General features: G+C 33.8%; 1 protein-coding gene across 4 annotated transcripts in view; it reads left to right on the top strand.

Moving 5' to 3' along the window:
* MYO1B (myosin IB) overlaps positions 1-18,108 on the top strand; it is a 204,809-nt gene that overhangs the window by 165,780 nt on the left and 20,921 nt on the right. For 2 of the 4 annotated variants that reach the window (XM_074302825.1, XM_074302827.1), the window contains exons 17-24: positions 1,149-1,375; positions 2,607-2,807; positions 6,539-6,632; positions 8,928-9,077; positions 11,252-11,320; positions 13,772-13,858; positions 14,153-14,239; positions 16,803-16,889. In XM_074302825.1, coding sequence (XP_074158926.1) covers positions 1,149-1,375; positions 2,607-2,807; positions 6,539-6,632; positions 8,928-9,077; positions 11,252-11,320; positions 13,772-13,858; positions 14,153-14,239; positions 16,803-16,889 — 1,002 coding nt within the window. The remainder of the gene's footprint in view (positions 1-1,148; positions 1,376-2,606; positions 2,808-6,538; positions 6,633-8,927; positions 9,078-11,251; positions 11,321-13,771; positions 13,859-14,152; positions 14,240-16,802; positions 16,890-18,108) is intronic. The other 2 variants (XM_074302826.1, XM_074302829.1) reach the window with 2 other exon arrangements.

Raw genomic sequence — 18,108 nt, 5'->3', positions numbered from 1 at the left:
AGAAAATAAATGAAGAGTGAGTGTTTTCAGAACACTGAAAGTTCAACAAAAATCAGAACTCCAAAACCATATAGAGTACATGCCTTTAACATAATCCATGCACTGGAAGACAGGCCAGTTTGCCTTAATACTAAGCTAACATTTACATAACCCTTTTCATATATCCGGAACTTTGCTAAGTGCTTTTAATAAAAATGTCCTGATTTTTAAAAGGAATTCAACTTCATTATTCTCAAATGCAACCATGTATCCCAAGCTATATTTTAGATGCTTATAAATATTTAGTAAATAAAATGAGTTGCTGATAAAAATTGAAAGTCATGATAGATAAACAATACATAATAAATTCAAAAAGTCAAAACTAGGCCCAGAAATTGAAGTAATGTTGTAAGAATTCATAATTTATTACCAATTCTTAGAAAGGATTTAATGTTATCCATTACATAAGGAAAATAGTAAAAACTGATTTTGGCAGTCTTTGATTAGCTTCTGAAGCCTTTGATTCAGGGAAGTTACTAACCAGTTTTTCTTTATTTACAATTATGACCCTAAAAATTTTAGGGGAGAAATTATTTGTAACTTCTTCCTCAGTAAGAAACATATACACTGTATCTAAACTAACATGCACTGCAAATTAGTGCAATTAAATATTAATGAGATATTATTATATTTGTTCTACCTCTGATTTCTGACCAAAATGTGTTTCTTGATACCAGATATATTTTTGTGGTGCAAAATACCTAATTAAGAAAATACAAATAATATCTGAACCTTTTCCTCCCTTTGCCCATTTTTAGTGAGATTCAGACTTACAACACATAGGACATAAGTAAAATAGAACCTCAGAAGGTGTTTTTAGGCAGTAATAGAGTTAAACTTGAAAAATGTTAAGATAACATATTTAGAATTCTTGCAAATCTTGGAGGGTAAAAAAAAAAGTATATTTTGAGAGCTGTTCATTTGGGCAAATAAAAGATAAAGTTAGAGGTTTTCTTGAATGTTTGGAGCTAATTTGGTATTACTGTGTGACTGATTGATGCATTGGATGGTTTTATGAAAGGGTTTGTATCTGAAAAACAGATTATCTTGAAATTTTTATTAAAGAATTTAGCTTGGGTATTTCTTTTTTTTCAATGTTTTTCTTACAGGTTATGTATCAAGTAGAAGGATTTGTAGACAAGAACAATGATCTACTCTACCGTGATCTATCTCAAGCCATGTGGAAGGCCAGTCACTCTCTGATAAAGGCATTGTTCCCTGAAGGAAACCCTGCCAAAATCAACCTGAAAAGGCCACCAACTGCAGGATCCCAGTTCAAAGCTTCAGTAGCCACATTGATGAAGAATTTACAGACCAAAAATCCAAACTATATTAGGTATTTCAGGCTTATCAAAAACTCTAAAAAGTCATTTGTAAAACCAACTCTAGTGATATCAAAAATCAAATAGCAACAAAACCCTGGAGACATATATTGACTTAGAAAACCTCAAATTAACATTATCCATATTGTATAATACTTTTACTTATTTTGTTAAACATTTCTCAATTACATTTTAATTTGGTTAGGTTGCTTTTGATCCTTCTGTTCTAGGGAGTAGAATATTTTTGTGTCATTTTTGTCTGCCTATAGTCCAATATATCTAATATATTTTTATACTTGTTCCTGAATAGAATTTTATGGGAAATCATTACTGCAATGATAGTAATTCCTTATTTGTAATCATTAGTAGTTTTATCCTTGTTTCCAGAAATTGTTCATTCTTCGTACTTGTATCTCCAGGACTCAGCACATATTAGACATTTTAAAAATCCTTGTTGATTGAAATGAATGAAAAACTAGATGCAATTACAGATGCAGAGTTTGGGGGAAAATATTGTGCATTTTCCTTTGAGAGTTGTAAACCAAGAAGACAGTAGAAAAAAATGATTTTATATTTTGTTGAAGAATTCCCATCAAAGAATAATAAGAAATTCTCTTAAGAAGTTGCCCTTAGGCAACATAAGATTATTACAGATTCACTGTTAGCTAGTGGATTTGGTGAAGACTCAGTCTTAGTATAGAAGGAAGTACATTTGGTGAGCTTTGTGCCAAAAGAAATATTTCTAGTGGAGCAGGCAGAATATCAACTATCCATTATTTTTGGTGAAATTAATTTTAATAGGGCTACTGTATTAATAGGACCAATGAGCAAAACATCTTGTAGCCTAATTCATTATAGTTAAGGGTCTATTGTAGATGACCTATATCTATAAATACTATTGATGACAAGAAAATAAGATCTTTTTTTAAAAAAACCAAATAAATACTGTTGCCATTTTAAGTTGACAGTGGGATACTGTGTACTTGTGTGTGGGGTAAAGGCGTGGGTGTGAGAGATTTGATAATCTCATTGGCCATAAACAATGGTAGATGTTTTTATATTACCTATTCTCATGGATTTTTAAATTTCTTTTAAATGAATTTCAAATAAATTAAGAAAGCATATTTCATAGTTGCATGTTTTTATTTTATAATATGTGGAAAATAGATTTGTAAGAAAATGTAATTTAAGTTATTTTTAAGAAACACTGCATGATTTTAAATCAGAATACTCTTCATTTTTCAGGTGTATCAAGCCTAATGACAAAAAAGCTGCCCACATCTTCAATGATGCTCTAGTGTGTCACCAGATCAGATACCTTGGTCTCCTGGAAAATGTCCGTGTAAGAAGGGCAGGCTATGCCTTCAGGCAAGCTTATGAGCCTTGCCTAGAAAGGTACAAGATGCTTTGTAAACAGACATGGCCTCATTGGAAGGGGCCTGCCAGGTAAGAAATTGGCATATTTCACCATGAATTTTTAGAAGGAGAAAAGCTTGTCTTTCCCTTTGTGCTGTTCATCAAAATGTTAAAGTGAAATTTTGACTATGATAATCATAATAGTTGACATTTATACATACTTTACCATAGTGAAGATAGAGTTTGATCCTCAGAGCAACTGTGAAGGATCCATAGCTAATTATTTTTATGTTAAGGCTCAGAAAGTTCAATTGAAATAGCTTCTTAGTGGTAGAGCAGAAACTCAAATAAAGAATGCAGAAATCCAGGTTCAAGGGTCTATCTCGCTCCAACACTGGTTGTTTGACTTTTCCTCTTTTTTCTTGATGCTTTTCATTTAATTTTGGAAACCCGAGAATTCTTCAATTCTATTTTGTTGGATTATATTATCAAAGAAAATTTTAAAATAGGCATATGACAGATGAAGAAAGAACTGATCTCCTAAATGAACTTTACAAAGCATCTCATTTGAACATGTCCATTTTATAGGTGAAGCTATCACAATCCAGAAAGGTGAAACCATTTAGTTATTGTCAGAGATAGGCACTGATAAAACTTTGAGATTATTAAGGGGAAAAAACTATTCTTTTTGTTATATTGTACTACCTTTGGTTTAATTCAAATTCTATTTAACCAACTATGCAATGAGATATATACTGTTTCCGGTGCCAAGGACAGTAAGAAGAAACAAAGACCACAAAGCAGGTAGTGACCTGCTCTGAATAAGATTACCATTAACATTTACCTTATCTTCCAAATGAAAGTCCACCAGCAGTTTTGAATGTTCACCTTGCATCAATTGGTCACTTCACAGTTAGTTATAGAAAACCTTAGAAAGATGGTGTGGGCTAATGAACAGTTCACCTTGGTGCCATATCAGACTATTAATTATCAAAGTATTATGCTATAAAATTCCTGTGTAGGAAAATAGATAACTTTAATTATATTAAGTTAAAAAGCTTTTGTAAAAGCAAAACTAATACAGACAAGATTAGAAGGGAAACAATAAACTGGGAAAACATTTTTACAATCAAAGGTTCTGATAAAGGCCTCATTTCCAAAATATATAGAGAATTGACTCAAATTTATAAGAAATCAAGCCATTCTCCAATTGATAAATGGTCAAAGGATAGGAACAGACAATTTTCAGATGAAGAAATTGAAACTATTTCTAGTCATGAAAAGGTGCTCCAGATCACTATTGATCAGAGAAATGCAAATTAAGACAACTCTGAGATACCACTGCACACCTGTCAGATTGGCTAAGATGACAGGAAAAGATAATGATGAACATTGGAGGGGATGTGGGAAAACTGGGACACTGATACATTGTTGATGGAATGGTGAATACATCCAGTCATTCTGGAGAGCAATTTGGAACTATGTTCAAAAAGTTATCAAACTGTGCATACTCTTTGACCCAACAGTGTTTTTACTGGGCTTATATCCCAAAGAGATCTTAAAGGAGAGAAAGGGACCTGTATGTGCAAAAAATTTTTGTGTCAGCCCTCTTTGTAGTGGCCGGAAACTGGAAACCGAGGGGATGGCTAAATAAATTGTGGTATATGAATATTATGGAATATTATTGTTCTGTAAGAAATAGTCAGGAAGATGATTTCAGAGAAGCTTGGAGAGACTTAGATGAACTGATGCTGAGTGAAATAAGTAGAACCAGGAGATCATTGTACACAGCAAGAAGACTGTATGAAGATCAATTCTGATGGAAATGGATATCTTCAACAATGAGTTGATTGAAACCAGTTCCAATTGTCCAGTGATGAAGAGATTCTGCTACACCCAGAGAGAGGACTGTGGGAACTGAGTATGGACCACAACATAGCATTTTCACTCTTTTTGTTATTGTTTGCTTGCATTTTTGTTTTCCTTCTCAGGTTTTTTTCTAAATCTGATTTTTCTTGTGCAGCAAGATAACTGTATGGATATGTATACATATATTGGATTTAACATATAATTTAACACATTTAACATGTATTGGACTACCTGCCATCTAGGGAAGGGGGTGAGGGAGAAGGAGAGGAAAATTTGGAACAGAAGGGTCATTGTTGAAAAACTTACCCATACATATGTTTTGAAAATAAAAATATATAATAAAAAAAAAATTCCTGTGTAGGATGCGGGGTGAGAAGTTGAATTAAATCAGGCCAGAGGTTTAATTCTATCCTTCTCTGAATCCAGGTGTTTTTTATCTTTGTGTTTTATTTTCTCCCACCTGTGAAACAAAGGCAGAGTGGATAGAGAGCTTGAAATCAGGAAAACCTGGATTTAAGTCCTGCTTCTAACTTAGATTGTGAAACTTGGACAATACATGGCATCTCTTGGTGCCCCCAAGCAAACACATGAGAGTATATTATAAAGAGTAGGTTCTGGGTAAAGGGAACTTCCTTATTAAGAATTGCCCTTTACTAGTAAAACTATAGGCCTAGTTTAGCATAAACATAAATGGAGGAGGAAGAAGAGGAAAGCCCAAGGAGAGGAAGGAGAAGAAACAGGAAGAGGAGGAGGAAGAAAAAAGACGGAAGAAAAAATAAGAGGAGGAGGAAGAGGTAGAAGAAGAAGAGGGAAGAAGTAGAAGAAGAAGAGGTGGAAGAAGAGGAAGAAGCAAAAGGAGGAGAAAGAAACAAAAGATTGCAAACATTATATAGATAGTCTTTGTCATGCCTAGGAATTCTGTATTCTGAGTTTCCCACCACCTGGCACTTTTTTCTCTAGCCTTGTTTCCCCACTCATGGGGGGGGGGGGGGGCTGGGAATGTTCTAAAAATATTTTCAGTGGGATAACTGAGGGGGCTCAGAATAAATCCTTGTACACATTTGACAATCCTCTTCCCGGCATTGCATAATCCCTTCTGTGCAAACCCACCTCTGGATGCTACATAAATACTGAAACATGTATGCAGGGTGTTGCTATTATTGGCCAAATGCAAGAAGAAATTGGCTGCAATTCCAGGTTTTCTTTTAAAAATCAATGATAAACCTAAATAGACTAGTAGATACAAGGAATTAAGAGGATTTAGTTTAATCTATGATAGTAAGACTCGGATAGTCATTCTCCTTGAAAATTGGGTGAGGGGAGTATGGGAGGAATGAAATAAAATAAATGAAAGGGCTAAAAGAAGCCTTTTTAAAACAAGCCTAAAAAAATAAAGTTGACACAGAGATTTTTTCCCTTAGCACTCAGTCAATAACTTAAATGCATAGTCACATGAACAGTGGTTTAAATATGTTTTTTGTTTGCTTGCTCTATTTTCTGTCATATTTCATTTCTTCTTGTTTGTAGAGTTGAATCCTTATAAACAGAGAGGCGGTTTGGTATGGTGGATATAGAGTTAGCCTTGGAAATTAGACAATATAGGTTCGTGTCATCTATATGGCCTTGGGCACAGGTGACATTTTGAAATCGGCATAACATCTGTATTGGTAGGAAGAGGTGATGCTTAGACTGATGAAATCTTAGATCTGAACCCATCAAAAAAATGCCATTAGAAGTTATTTTAAAAATAGAATTACTTTTAGAAATTTTTTGCAAGAAAGATGTTTTTTAAAGAACAGTGATATTTTAAACATGAATTTTTTTTTTTGGTTTTTTTTTCTGTATTAGAATGATATAAGATATAATAGCTTGTTTAGAAGGAAACTAGTTGTCTCTTAGATAAAAAGTAGGAAAAAAACCAAAAACCTTATTCCTTTTCTTTATTTCCTTAGAGCTGGTGTGGAAGTTCTGTTTAATGAACTAGAATTCCCTGTGGAAGAATACTCCTTTGGTAGATCAAAGATATTTATCCGGAATCCAAGAACGGTATGTGACTCAAACCATCTTCTTGGAGGTTTTATAGATTTGTGTCAGCAGGTTCATGAAGAAAATCTAACAGTACCTGGAAGAGCAATGGATAGAACACAGGCCCTGAAGTTAGGAAGATCTGAGTTCAAATGTGACCTCACACGCACTTGAAACTTACTAGCTGTGTGATCCTGGGTCCTCACTTACCCAATTGCTTTGGGCTCTCCCACCAAAAAAAAAATCCACAAACCATTACCTGTAACATTACTAATATACTAATTGGGGGAAATATTATTTCCTCTTTTTTAAAAAAAGATCTACATGGACCTATTACTGTTCTGGGCAGAAATTTTCACACAATCTGAAGAACTACAAAATGTTTTTAAAGTTTGGGGTATTTTAATAATATATACAATGGATATTTTTTAATGAAAATGGAAAAATCTGCATGTCTTTGATTTGATTTATTAATTTCAGTATAGCAAAATTTATTATAATTTTATCAGAAAGTTCACATCCATCAGTTACTGTGTAAAAAACTATTTTTCCTTTCCTGATGATGCTATCACCTTTACCTTCATAATATGAAGCTTTTAGTTTCTCACAAAGCTATGAGTTTCTGCTGCTATATTATTTTGATAAAGAAGTCACCCCAGTTATTACTGCTTTCCATTCCATTTGAAAAGATGAAAGCTGCCTATTTAATTTCTGAGAAGGCCCCGTGGCTAGTTAGGATTACATGGGCCAATCCAAAGGTAATTGATAAATCATTTAGAATGTGTAGAGCATCAGGAAAGGAAAAAAAAAAAAAAAAAAAAACCAACTATTTTAAATACTGACACACAACAGCAGTGTTTTTTATTTTTTTAACTTTAATTTTTTTCTGGTTGTACATGTACATTGGTTTTTTTTTCTAAAACACATTTCCGAATCATGTTAGGAGAGAGAAATCAGAACAAAAGGGGCAAACCATGAGAGAAAGGAAAAAAAAAAGTGAACATAGCATGTGTTGATTTACATTTAGTCTCCATAGTTCTCTCCCTGGTTGTATTGGGATTGCCTTGGATCACTGAACCGTTGGGAAGAACTAACTCTTTCATAGTTGATCAATGGACAATTTTGCTGTTATTTTACGCAATGTATTCCTAATTCTGCTTATTTTGCTCAAAATTAGTTGTGTAAATCTTTTCAGGCCTTTCTAAAATCAGCTTGTTCATTATTTTTTATCGAATAATAATATTCCATTATCCTTCATATACCATAACTTATTCATCCATTCCCAATTGATGGGCATCTATTAATTTTCCAATTCTTTGCTACCATAAAAAGAGCTGCTACATCTCTTTTTTTTTTCCATGTGTGGATCCTTTTCCCTCTTTTATGATTTTCTTGGGATACAGACCCAATAACTAACAGCAGTATTTAAAAAAAATTTCTCTGTGTGGTAGCAATTCAGTGTGTACAAGAACATCTTGGTCACTGGACTTCCTCACATCCACACTAAGAGAGAATATTAGAAAAAAGTCAATATATTCATGTAAAATTTGAATTATAGAATACTTTGCAGTAGTTTTATTATCTAGAAGTCATATAGAAACTGGAATGAGGCTAACAAAGGAGTGCCTCTTCTGGACCCTTAATGAGCCTACCTTTAATGGTTTGATCAGAATAACATATAATTAGCATAGCAATGATTGGGAATTTTTATGCTGTGCTTTGAGGTATATAAAGTACTTGCTTCCCAATAATATTATCATCTTGATTTTTTCCAGTGAGGACACAACCAAGGGACTTGTCTCTGGTTTTAAATAAACTGTAAATGACAGAGCTGAGATTCTTTTTAAACTTTCTATTTTCCCCAACATTTGTAAACAGTAGGTCTTTATTCATAGGATCATAATAGTTCACTCTAGAAAGCAACTTAAAGAAAATTCAGCCCTACTCCCTCAAGTGTAAAGATGAAGCCCAGAGAGGAAGTTTTTTTAGGCTCACAAAGTAGCAAAGCTAAGATTTGAACCCAGGTCCTCTGCCTCTAAATTACTGTACAATTCATTTCATTTAATAAATTTTACAAATAATAATTTCAGATTAGCCTTAGTGAATTGCCACAAAACAAAATATATTTTACTTTTTTCAGTATTTACTAGCTTAATTTTTGCAGAAGCTAGTCCCCAATTTGTTGTAAAACTAAAGAATTTAAATGTTCATGTGACTCAACATTGTATCATTATATTCTTAAGAATTATAATTATATGTGATGTTCTGGGTTTAAATAGTTTTTTTTTTTAAATACATATATACTTTACTCAACAGTTATTCAAGTTAGAAGACCTGAGAAAACGACGCCTTGAGGACCTGGCCACTCTCATTCAAAAAATTTATCGAGGTTGGAAGTGCCGGACACATTTCTTGTTAATGAAAAAAAGTCAGATTGTTATTGCTGCCTGGTACAGAAGATATTCGGTAAGCTAGCACTCTTTAAACATGTGATCTTCCTTACTGTATGATAAATTGTTTTGACTTTTAACCTGTGTTCATTTTTATTATCTGTAAAAAAGGGGAAGTTTTCCTAGATATTACCTGATGTCTTCCCAGCTCTTAAATCTATGAAACCATGACCTGGGAAATCAACACCAGATTTTGGTCACCAAAAAATGGAATCTAATATCACTGATTCATTTAACCTTTAGTAAATGGTGAATAAATGGTTCCATTTTAAAATCTCTTTTGCAAACACTCCACTTTCATGCATTGGAAAGAATAAAAATAGTCCTTTATGACTGACAAACTACTACACATGTTATCTCAGATTGCAAAGTCTTTTTTCTTTTGGATTCTTGAGAAAATTCATCTGTGTTGATAATATGTACAAAGGAATGCTTATCTGATTGATAAATAATTGTATTAATGAATTAGAGATTCATCATTACAAATAATCAGATTTCAGGTACCTGTTCCTCTTTTTTTTTTTTTTTAAACACCTTAGCAAGTGATTTGGAAAATGGAAATTTGAATGTATATATCTCCTTTGAAGCATTGTATCTATCAACACTAAGACCATATTAAATCAATGACAAATTTTGTTTACATTCTCTTATAGTGCTTTTTAGTACAATACAAATGATCTTGAAGTTTTGGGGATTAATGAAGTATTTAACTACTTATTGATTTACCCTAGGCAGCCAAAGAAAATCTACTTGATGTTCAGCCCTCTGAAGACATAGTATTTGTTTGATTTAATATAGTGCAGTCATATACAGCAGAACTTCAAATATGAATGTAGTGCAGACAAGTTAATGCTTAATTCATTCACAGCATTTTCTTAAAAGATGTATTGTTTGGTTTCATTATTACTAGATGATCCTGCTTTAATGGATTTCCCACTGGGGAGAACTCTAGTTCCACTTGACTGGATTAAAAATTATAATGCTGTGCTTTGTATTTATTTGAGATAATAACAGTGTAGGCCTATAGTATTATTTCCTAGTTGAAATCATAACTAGAGATGAAAATTAGAACACACAATAATATTATGGCTGTTGTATTATTAATTGTGGTGGTAGTTGGATATCTAAGTAAGATTAATCTTTTAGGATTTTAAGTGCTAAGAATGGCCCATTTTCCAAGGAGAAACTAAATTTTTCCATGGACCCATGATCCCATTTCATTACTAAACATAAAATTACTCATCTAATCTAATTATTGTACTAGATATTTTTCCTTCTGTTGTGGCTGTTATTTTTATTTGGGATAATATTCTGAAATAATTTTCACTTATCTAATAAATCAGATTTATGGGATAAACTTTTAATTCATTTTATAAAATGGGTGAGAGAGATCCTGAGGGTATAGAATTATTAAGTCTTGAGAACTAATTGGCTATATGACTGGTGAGGACAGGAAAAAAAATCAAAAGATTATTCTGAGCTGTCAAATCTGAATATTTCCTAGGTTTAAGGCAAAGAATTCTCCTTTGAAATGTTTATGAGGTAAAACTATCCACCAGGTAGGCAGATGGTGATGTAGGACTGGAGTGGAAGAGAGATTAGAGCTGAATATTAACTGTGGAAGCCATGTCTAGATGATAATTCATGCTGTAGGAACTAATTATATCATTAAGAGGGGGTGTATAAAATGAGAGAGGAAAAAAAGATCTTCAGGGGACATCTGTGCCTGGTAAATAGGAGATACTTGATGCTTAACATAGTAGATTCAGAAGGAGCAGAAAGACAGGTAGGAGAACTGGGAAAAGTGTCTTCTACTTACTGAAACCAAAGGAGAGATTATCCAGGAGAGACAGGTGAGCAATAGTATCAAATGCTGCAAAGAAGAGAAATCAGAGAAGATGTGAAGATAAAGAAAAGGCCATTGGATTTAGCGTGATTGGTACCCTCTACCTATCTTTCAGTTTGATTATGACTGGCAGTTCCATCATTACTGCTGCACATAGAGGAAGAGGTATAAAGGGAAGAGGAGACAGCAAGTAATCTGAAGTCAGAGAAGATAGAGGAACTCATTTTCTTTCATCTTTTTCTCCATCCCAAGAATCAATATTTGCTTTTGTTTAGCCCTAAAGCTTATATATTTCATGGATCTGTAAGTAGAACTAATATCCTTTTTTTCTTTTTCACCTGCAGCAACAAAAGAAATATCAACAGATAAAGAGTTCTGCCATTGTGATACAGTCTTTCATTCGAGGATGGAAGGTGAATTTGACTGGAATGTGATTTCCTTGTTTGGAATCTTTACACTCTTTATGATGGATCCCTAGAATTTGTTGAGGAGGAGGAAGTCTCCTTATTCTCAACTCTACTATCTTAATCAAGCTGGTGACCTTCATACCAGATTCACTCTTTGTTTTCTGAGAAAGACTTGGATAGAGTCAGTGATAGAAAAAAATTACCCTGGGAAGCTAAATTTCTCAGCAGTAGGGCCACATTGTCTTAATTTTGAAAATTGTTGTTGTTTTATTATATTTTTATTTAGTTAGTTAAATATTTCTCAATTATATTTTAACCTGATTCTGGCTATGCTGGGGCATGTTTGACACCTGTAGTGGAGAAGGCCTTACTCCGATGCCCTTAAATCCTGCCAGGTTGTGGGGCACCTCCATTTTTTCCTTTCTTCTGTCTTCACTCTCCAATCAAGGATGCCTGAATTATCATAGAGTGATATGTTCTGAGTCCAGATCAGTTCTAGAGGAATCATTGAACATTTGCCTGCTTTTATTTCTTTCCTACCAAATTCCAGGGCTATTCTAATGTCCTTGTTCCAAGATACTTTAGGCTGTTATTTGTTCATTGTTCTTACCCAGAATACCCTGGTTCAGGTATGGATAAAACTTTTTGATAATGGCTCAAAGCTCTGAGGCCATCTTCAAAGTGGTGGAATTTCTGTAGGCCTTGGGAATGAGTGACCTTTGTAAGGGACTGCTACCGTTGATTATCCTGAAAGCAAAACACCCTTCATTGTAGCAAATGCCAAAGTGGAATTTGAGTCCAAATAATAATATAATATAGTTCCTTCCTACCATCATTCCTAAATCTGGGATTCTATCACCATTGATTGACCCCAGTATTCATCCAGTTTGGTCTGATTTATTCATTCCAATGATAATTTCTGTTCCTACTTGATAACCACATTTATCCATCTTTCTTTCCTTAGCCTATTCCCCAAGACTCCAGCTCCCTTTTTTGTGTATATCAGCCCAGCCTTGGCTTTCAGCAATTTTCTGGATGAACATCATGCTTTTACCCAACCTCTGCCAAATTCTTTGTTCTTTGTGCTATACAAGCAAATTTTTTGTTTATTTTAGTAGAGGGACATCAGACAAAGGAGATATCCCTTTCATGCAAACTGGTGGTTATTCTTCCTTTTTTTTACATGATCTGTCTAAAAGTTGCAGTGGTTTGAGTTTATCTGATATGTTAAGGACAAAGCTAGTCAAAACTTCCTTTCCCTACTCAAGTGATTGTCATACTTCAGTCCTTCGATCTGAACAGTGTATAGCTGGGACAGATGCTGCTCTTAGTTACCATTATCACAGCCAGCAATAAGACACCCAGATCTGTCAGGAGGAAGCGCATTGTTTTTTTCCACGACATCAGTGAGTCGGTGATGTTGTTTCTGGTCTGCATAAAATACTCTTAAGTTGGTCATGCCAGAAATTGAGACACAGACACATTATATTTTATACATCATTGCTAAATGGGATCACACTCCCAACCACCCACAGGACAACTAGTATCCCTTAAACCACATTCTGAGAATCACTCTTTCACCATAGAGTAGATGCAGATCCTTCTCTTAAGTGTTGTTTTTGCCATTTATGAGTGTCAGGTTCTTCTGGTCTGCCCTGGAGTAGGAGCAATGAGATATAATAGAAAGAAGACTGGACACAAAGATATCTTGGTGTGGAATTACTGGTTGAATGACCAGAGACAAATCAATTCATTTCTGGTTAATCATTTTTAAAATAGAATTAGAACACTTGGGGACTTCTTTCCTCACAGGGTTGTTGTAAAGGCTTGGCCAATGCATTTTTCAACTCTCATAAAATTCTAATGGTGGTGAAATAACATTAGTTCTCCTAAAAATAAGCTTTTGAAAAATAGAATTAATTTTTAAAAGTGCTTTTATTGGTACCTATCATTTTCCCATCATCTGAATTTCTGAACATAGTCCTTTCTCTCACATCCCCACCCAGAAAGTCATCCTTTTTAACAAAAAATAAAAAGGAAGGAAACTGTTTAGATTAAAACTGAGAAACACATCAATGGAATCTTGATAGTATATATGATGTTTCTGAATTCATCCTCCCTTTCTTCTCTCTACAAGGAGGTGGGATTTTTTTCCCATCTCATCTTTGTGGTTGCTAAAGGAGAAGGGATGGATGGTCATTGTGATGTCTTGAATTTTTTAAAAATTATCTTTATTTTAAAAGTAACTATATTGCACCTCCTAGGTGCCCGACACTGCAGTGAGCACTTTTTTTTACAAATATTATCTTATTTGATCTTCACAACAGTCCTGGGAGATGGGTACTGTTTTTATCCTCACTTTTCATTTGAGTAAACTAAGGCAAACAGTTTAAGTTTTAAATGGGATGGGAGATAATCTGTTTTAATTTTTTTTTTTCCCCTTTTGATTCACCATAGGCTCGAAAGATTCTGCGTGAATTAAAACATGAGAAGCGCTGTCAGGAAGCTGTTACCACCATTGCTGCTTTTTGGCATGGTACACAGGTAGGCAGAGCCAGCAATTTGGGGAGAGACATGGGAGCAGAATTGTGGTCCCTCTCTAATAAAGAACGGATAAATACATCACTTGCTCACACTCCCCAAACTTGCATTTATTTTCCTTTTTGCTGCTTGCTTGTTTTTCAACAGTTTGGGCGTGGAACAGCAGCACATGCTTTCAAGTTAACTGTTTTATACTGACTCGTTTCTCTCTCTCTTTTTTTTCTTTCTCCATTGGGAACCAGCAGTAACCATTTCTGCCTTAAACTTTTCTATAACTCCTTTTCAAATACACCACAGGCGCGAAGGGAACTGAGACGACTGAAGGAGGAGGCTAGGAATAAACATGCTATTGCTGTTATTTGGGCTTACTGGCTTGGACTTAAGGTACTTCACGCACACATCCCATCACTCCCTTCTGTGACCTAATGGTCCCCAACCTTATTCAATAGCATATAGAGAGGATTAATGACTAATATTAAAGTTGGCTAATATTGGTGCATGCATTTGATGCCACAAAAAGATTTTTAATGTCATTAGTGTTTGTAGTAAACTCAAGCATGTCCAGGCAAATAGTACTAATGGCTTACTAATGAGTTGCTAGTGTAGAATTAAAACCATGTTATAAATTTAAAAGAGTAGATTTTTAAATTGTTTGAACTAAAATGGAGCATGCATGTTTCCCTTGGCTATTTGCCATTATGTGTAACTTTCTATGGTAATTTGCTTTTTAAATATGGATTGTATCTCATGCAATCTCTTTACAATGGGAATGCTTTTAAAAAAAACACTTTAAAAAGCACATATGTTTAAGAGAAGTTTAAAAATGAAATTCATTTATCAGGCCTATGAGGCGACTATCAGCTATGAGGTAGGAAACATTACGAATATAAAATTTTATCATCTGAGTTTAAACAGAATGCTGTTTCCATGCAAAACTAGTCTTATGGCCCCCAAAGAATCCCCGGAATTTCAGCATCAGCTGTTTGTTTTCAGAAACAAAGTCCTCCTGAAATACTCTTGTTAATCCCCAGGCTAGAGATGTAGGCTGTGTGAACACTGAAAATACTCCAGGGAGCAATATTTTAGATATTTCTATTACTTTAAACAACTAAAAGTCTCTTTGCTCAAAATTTGGATTCTTTTTTAAAGTTAAAATTGTTGCTCTGGCCCTTCTGAGGTATCTCAGATCTGATGAATAAAGCATTGGACATAGGAAGACCCTGATTCAAAGCCTACATCTAACACAAACTTTCAAATGCTCTACAATATAAATTTTATTACTACTATCACTGCAATTTTAATGAGAAAAGTCATACAAAGAGCTCAAAGTTATCTAAAGTAGATTTACATGCACCCTATTATATTATAGATGCATCAGTAGGACATTTATTAAACGTATACTACGTATAAGACTTCATGTAATCACTTGGGATACAAATAAAAGTAAGACAGCCCCCTATATTCATGGACTTTTAATTCAAATAATTACAGACAACACAACACATAAATGGAAGTTAGAATGGGGACAGGGCATGGCAGAACTCCATATATCAAGATAATGTCTCAGCCCAGTTGGCACAGTTTACTTAGTTTAGTTTTAGAATTTCATGACATGACATGAAGTATTTCTTCATGTAAATCAAAGTTATTTTCATCTATTTTTGAGTCAAAGAAATGTTTCTCAAAATTCCATCTGTAATTGGAACTGTAGTTATTTGAGACCTATAATCTAGCGTGAACTACATGATTCTATACTTGAATCACACAACTCTACTTCCTTTTTTCTTTTATATAGTATTTTTTCCTCAAATACATGCAGATAGTTTTCAACATTCATCTTTGCAAAACTTTTTGTTCCAAATTTTTCTCCCTCTGTTTTCCCTTCTCCACCCAAGATAGAAAGCAATCTGATTATATCTATCTCTTTTGAGATGTACACATAGTCAGAAACACACCAACCATTCATTTTATGTGAAAATTATGACTAGTGTCAGTACATGGCTATAGCCATATTATTGAAAAAAAATTGTTCTTATTGAAGGTTTAACATAAATAAATCTAATAGTTGAACCTTTCCCAAGCAACTAAAATAGAAATCTCATGAACTTTTAAAAGGAGAAAGTAAAATTCACTCTTTTGTGTACAAGTTCAATGAAGTACCTGAATTAAAGGTAGAAAAATTTCCAATATTGTCTTCCATGCAGTCATTAAAACATTGTTTTCTTTTCTGATACAATAAATACTTAAAATTAATTTTAAATTGACTTTATGATTAACTTTAAAACTGGGCAATTTCTTCATTTTTTTCTTTTTCCAAACTCATTGAGGTTTGAAGTTCATTTCACTATATTTCCTTTTGTACTTAGCTATAATAGCAATAATATAAATTCTCATCAAGAATATTCAGATTATTATTCTTAATTAATACAATATAATTTTTAAATATAAAGGTCAGTCTTCAGGGAAACAACCTTTATTTGTACTTTCCCCTTTTGTAGTCACTGTTAAGAGTACTTCCTTTTAAAAATATTACTTTTTAATTAATAAAACCAAAGGCATATGGCTTCTTTAGTTCTATGTGTCCTTAATGTTTTAAGGGTTAATTGTGTAAGGAATGTAAAAGAGTAAAAAAGAAAGGAAAAAAGGAAGGAAAGAAAAGAGGGAAGGCACAAGACGAAAAGGAAAAAGGAAGAGTGGTAGAATGTGGCCATTCTCTGGCCTCATATACCCCAAGTGGACTCGTGAAGAATCTTGTTCCATTAAAAATACTAGTGATCTTTGCACCATTTTCACATTCATTCTTTGGGTTTAAATAGTCATATCCTATTCTTCCATCATTCTGCAACCTTTATTCAAAAATCAGCTATTCTATTTGGGAGTGCTTTTTTCTGGACATTGTGCTATCTGCATTGGGCTGTCTCTTTTATTCACTATCTAAACCTTTTAGGCTCGAAGGGAATTGAAACGCTTGAAGGAAGAGGCTAGGCGTAAGCATGCAGTTGCTGTCATTTGGGCTTACTGGCTTGGACTGAAGGTACTTTCTCAAACACTCCTCAACAATCAACTCAGTAAAGCGTGGCACCTACTAACATCATCAACTGTTTTTTTTGTCAATTTTTTGTTTTTGTGCTTGCTATTGATCTGCATTATCTTTTAAACTCCAGTTTTATTTTTTTTTTTCTTTTGGGGGGCATAAGCCATGTAAATGATTTTCCAATTTTAATAAATGTTTTGATAATCTCTTTAAGTGACATATTTTAGAATGATCTTTAGAGACATTTTTGTTTCATCAAACTTCTAACATTGATTCAGTTCTATTAAATAAGTTGATATCTTTTAATAGTATTTCCTCTGTTCCTTTTATCAGTCTTAATTTTAATGCCTTAAGATTTATAGAAAGAGAATCCCCCAAACACAGCTTTTCCTAAAACACCCATCAGAGAGCAAGTTCAAAATGTAATTCAAATCATGCTTCACTACATTTCTACATTTAGATGAAAGAAAGGCAATCTGTGTTTGCCCTGGAGGCTTGGCTAATGGACCTCTCACTTTAAATCAGGACACTAAATTCAGAAAATGCGTTTGCTTTAAAGCAAGTGTTATGGCATTAGAATCATGGTGTACAAACTAAATATGCTTTAGACTTTAGAAAACTTTCCAAATGATCCACTCTGGGGCATTTTAAAAGATTTTTTCCCCTTCTTGAGATGTGTTTCAAAATTGTTCAGGCTTTGTTGAAATCTATAACTACCAAAATAACTTTGTTCCTCTAATTTTGAATGCCAAATAAGGTTTAAAACAGGGAGATAGTGTTATCCTTCTCAGAATTGTTTACCAGTCTCCTGGCAGAGTTTCATCATCAAGTATCAATAAAAGAGATATTTCCTATAGATGCAGAGGTATTCTAAATGGCTATTTTTTTGCATAGGTGGGAATGCCAGTGGAGTAGTTAAGCCCTGAAACATTGCTGACCCTCTTCAAGGAGATACATCATCACTCTAAAGAGTTTAATCCAACTTACTCTCCAGGAAAAAAGCAAGTAGATTAGGAATGCCTGTGGCCAATATATATGTCTTAGGCTTTAAGCCAGACCTAGAATTTGAGAAGAAGAGAAAAATTAGCCTTAGGAAATCATACTCAAACATTTCCTAGAACCAATAGCCCTTTTTTTATCCACAGTATTCCTCTAATAATTCTGCATGAATACAAATCATGAAACAGCATAGACTTTAAATAATTTAAAATGGAGAATT

This window comes from Sminthopsis crassicaudata, chromosome 3 (assembly GCF_048593235.1).
Source record: "Sminthopsis crassicaudata isolate SCR6 chromosome 3, ASM4859323v1, whole genome shotgun sequence".
Lineage (NCBI taxonomy): Eukaryota > Metazoa > Chordata > Mammalia > Dasyuromorphia > Dasyuridae > Sminthopsis > Sminthopsis crassicaudata.
This window is presented reverse-complemented; position numbering and strand designations above follow the sequence as displayed.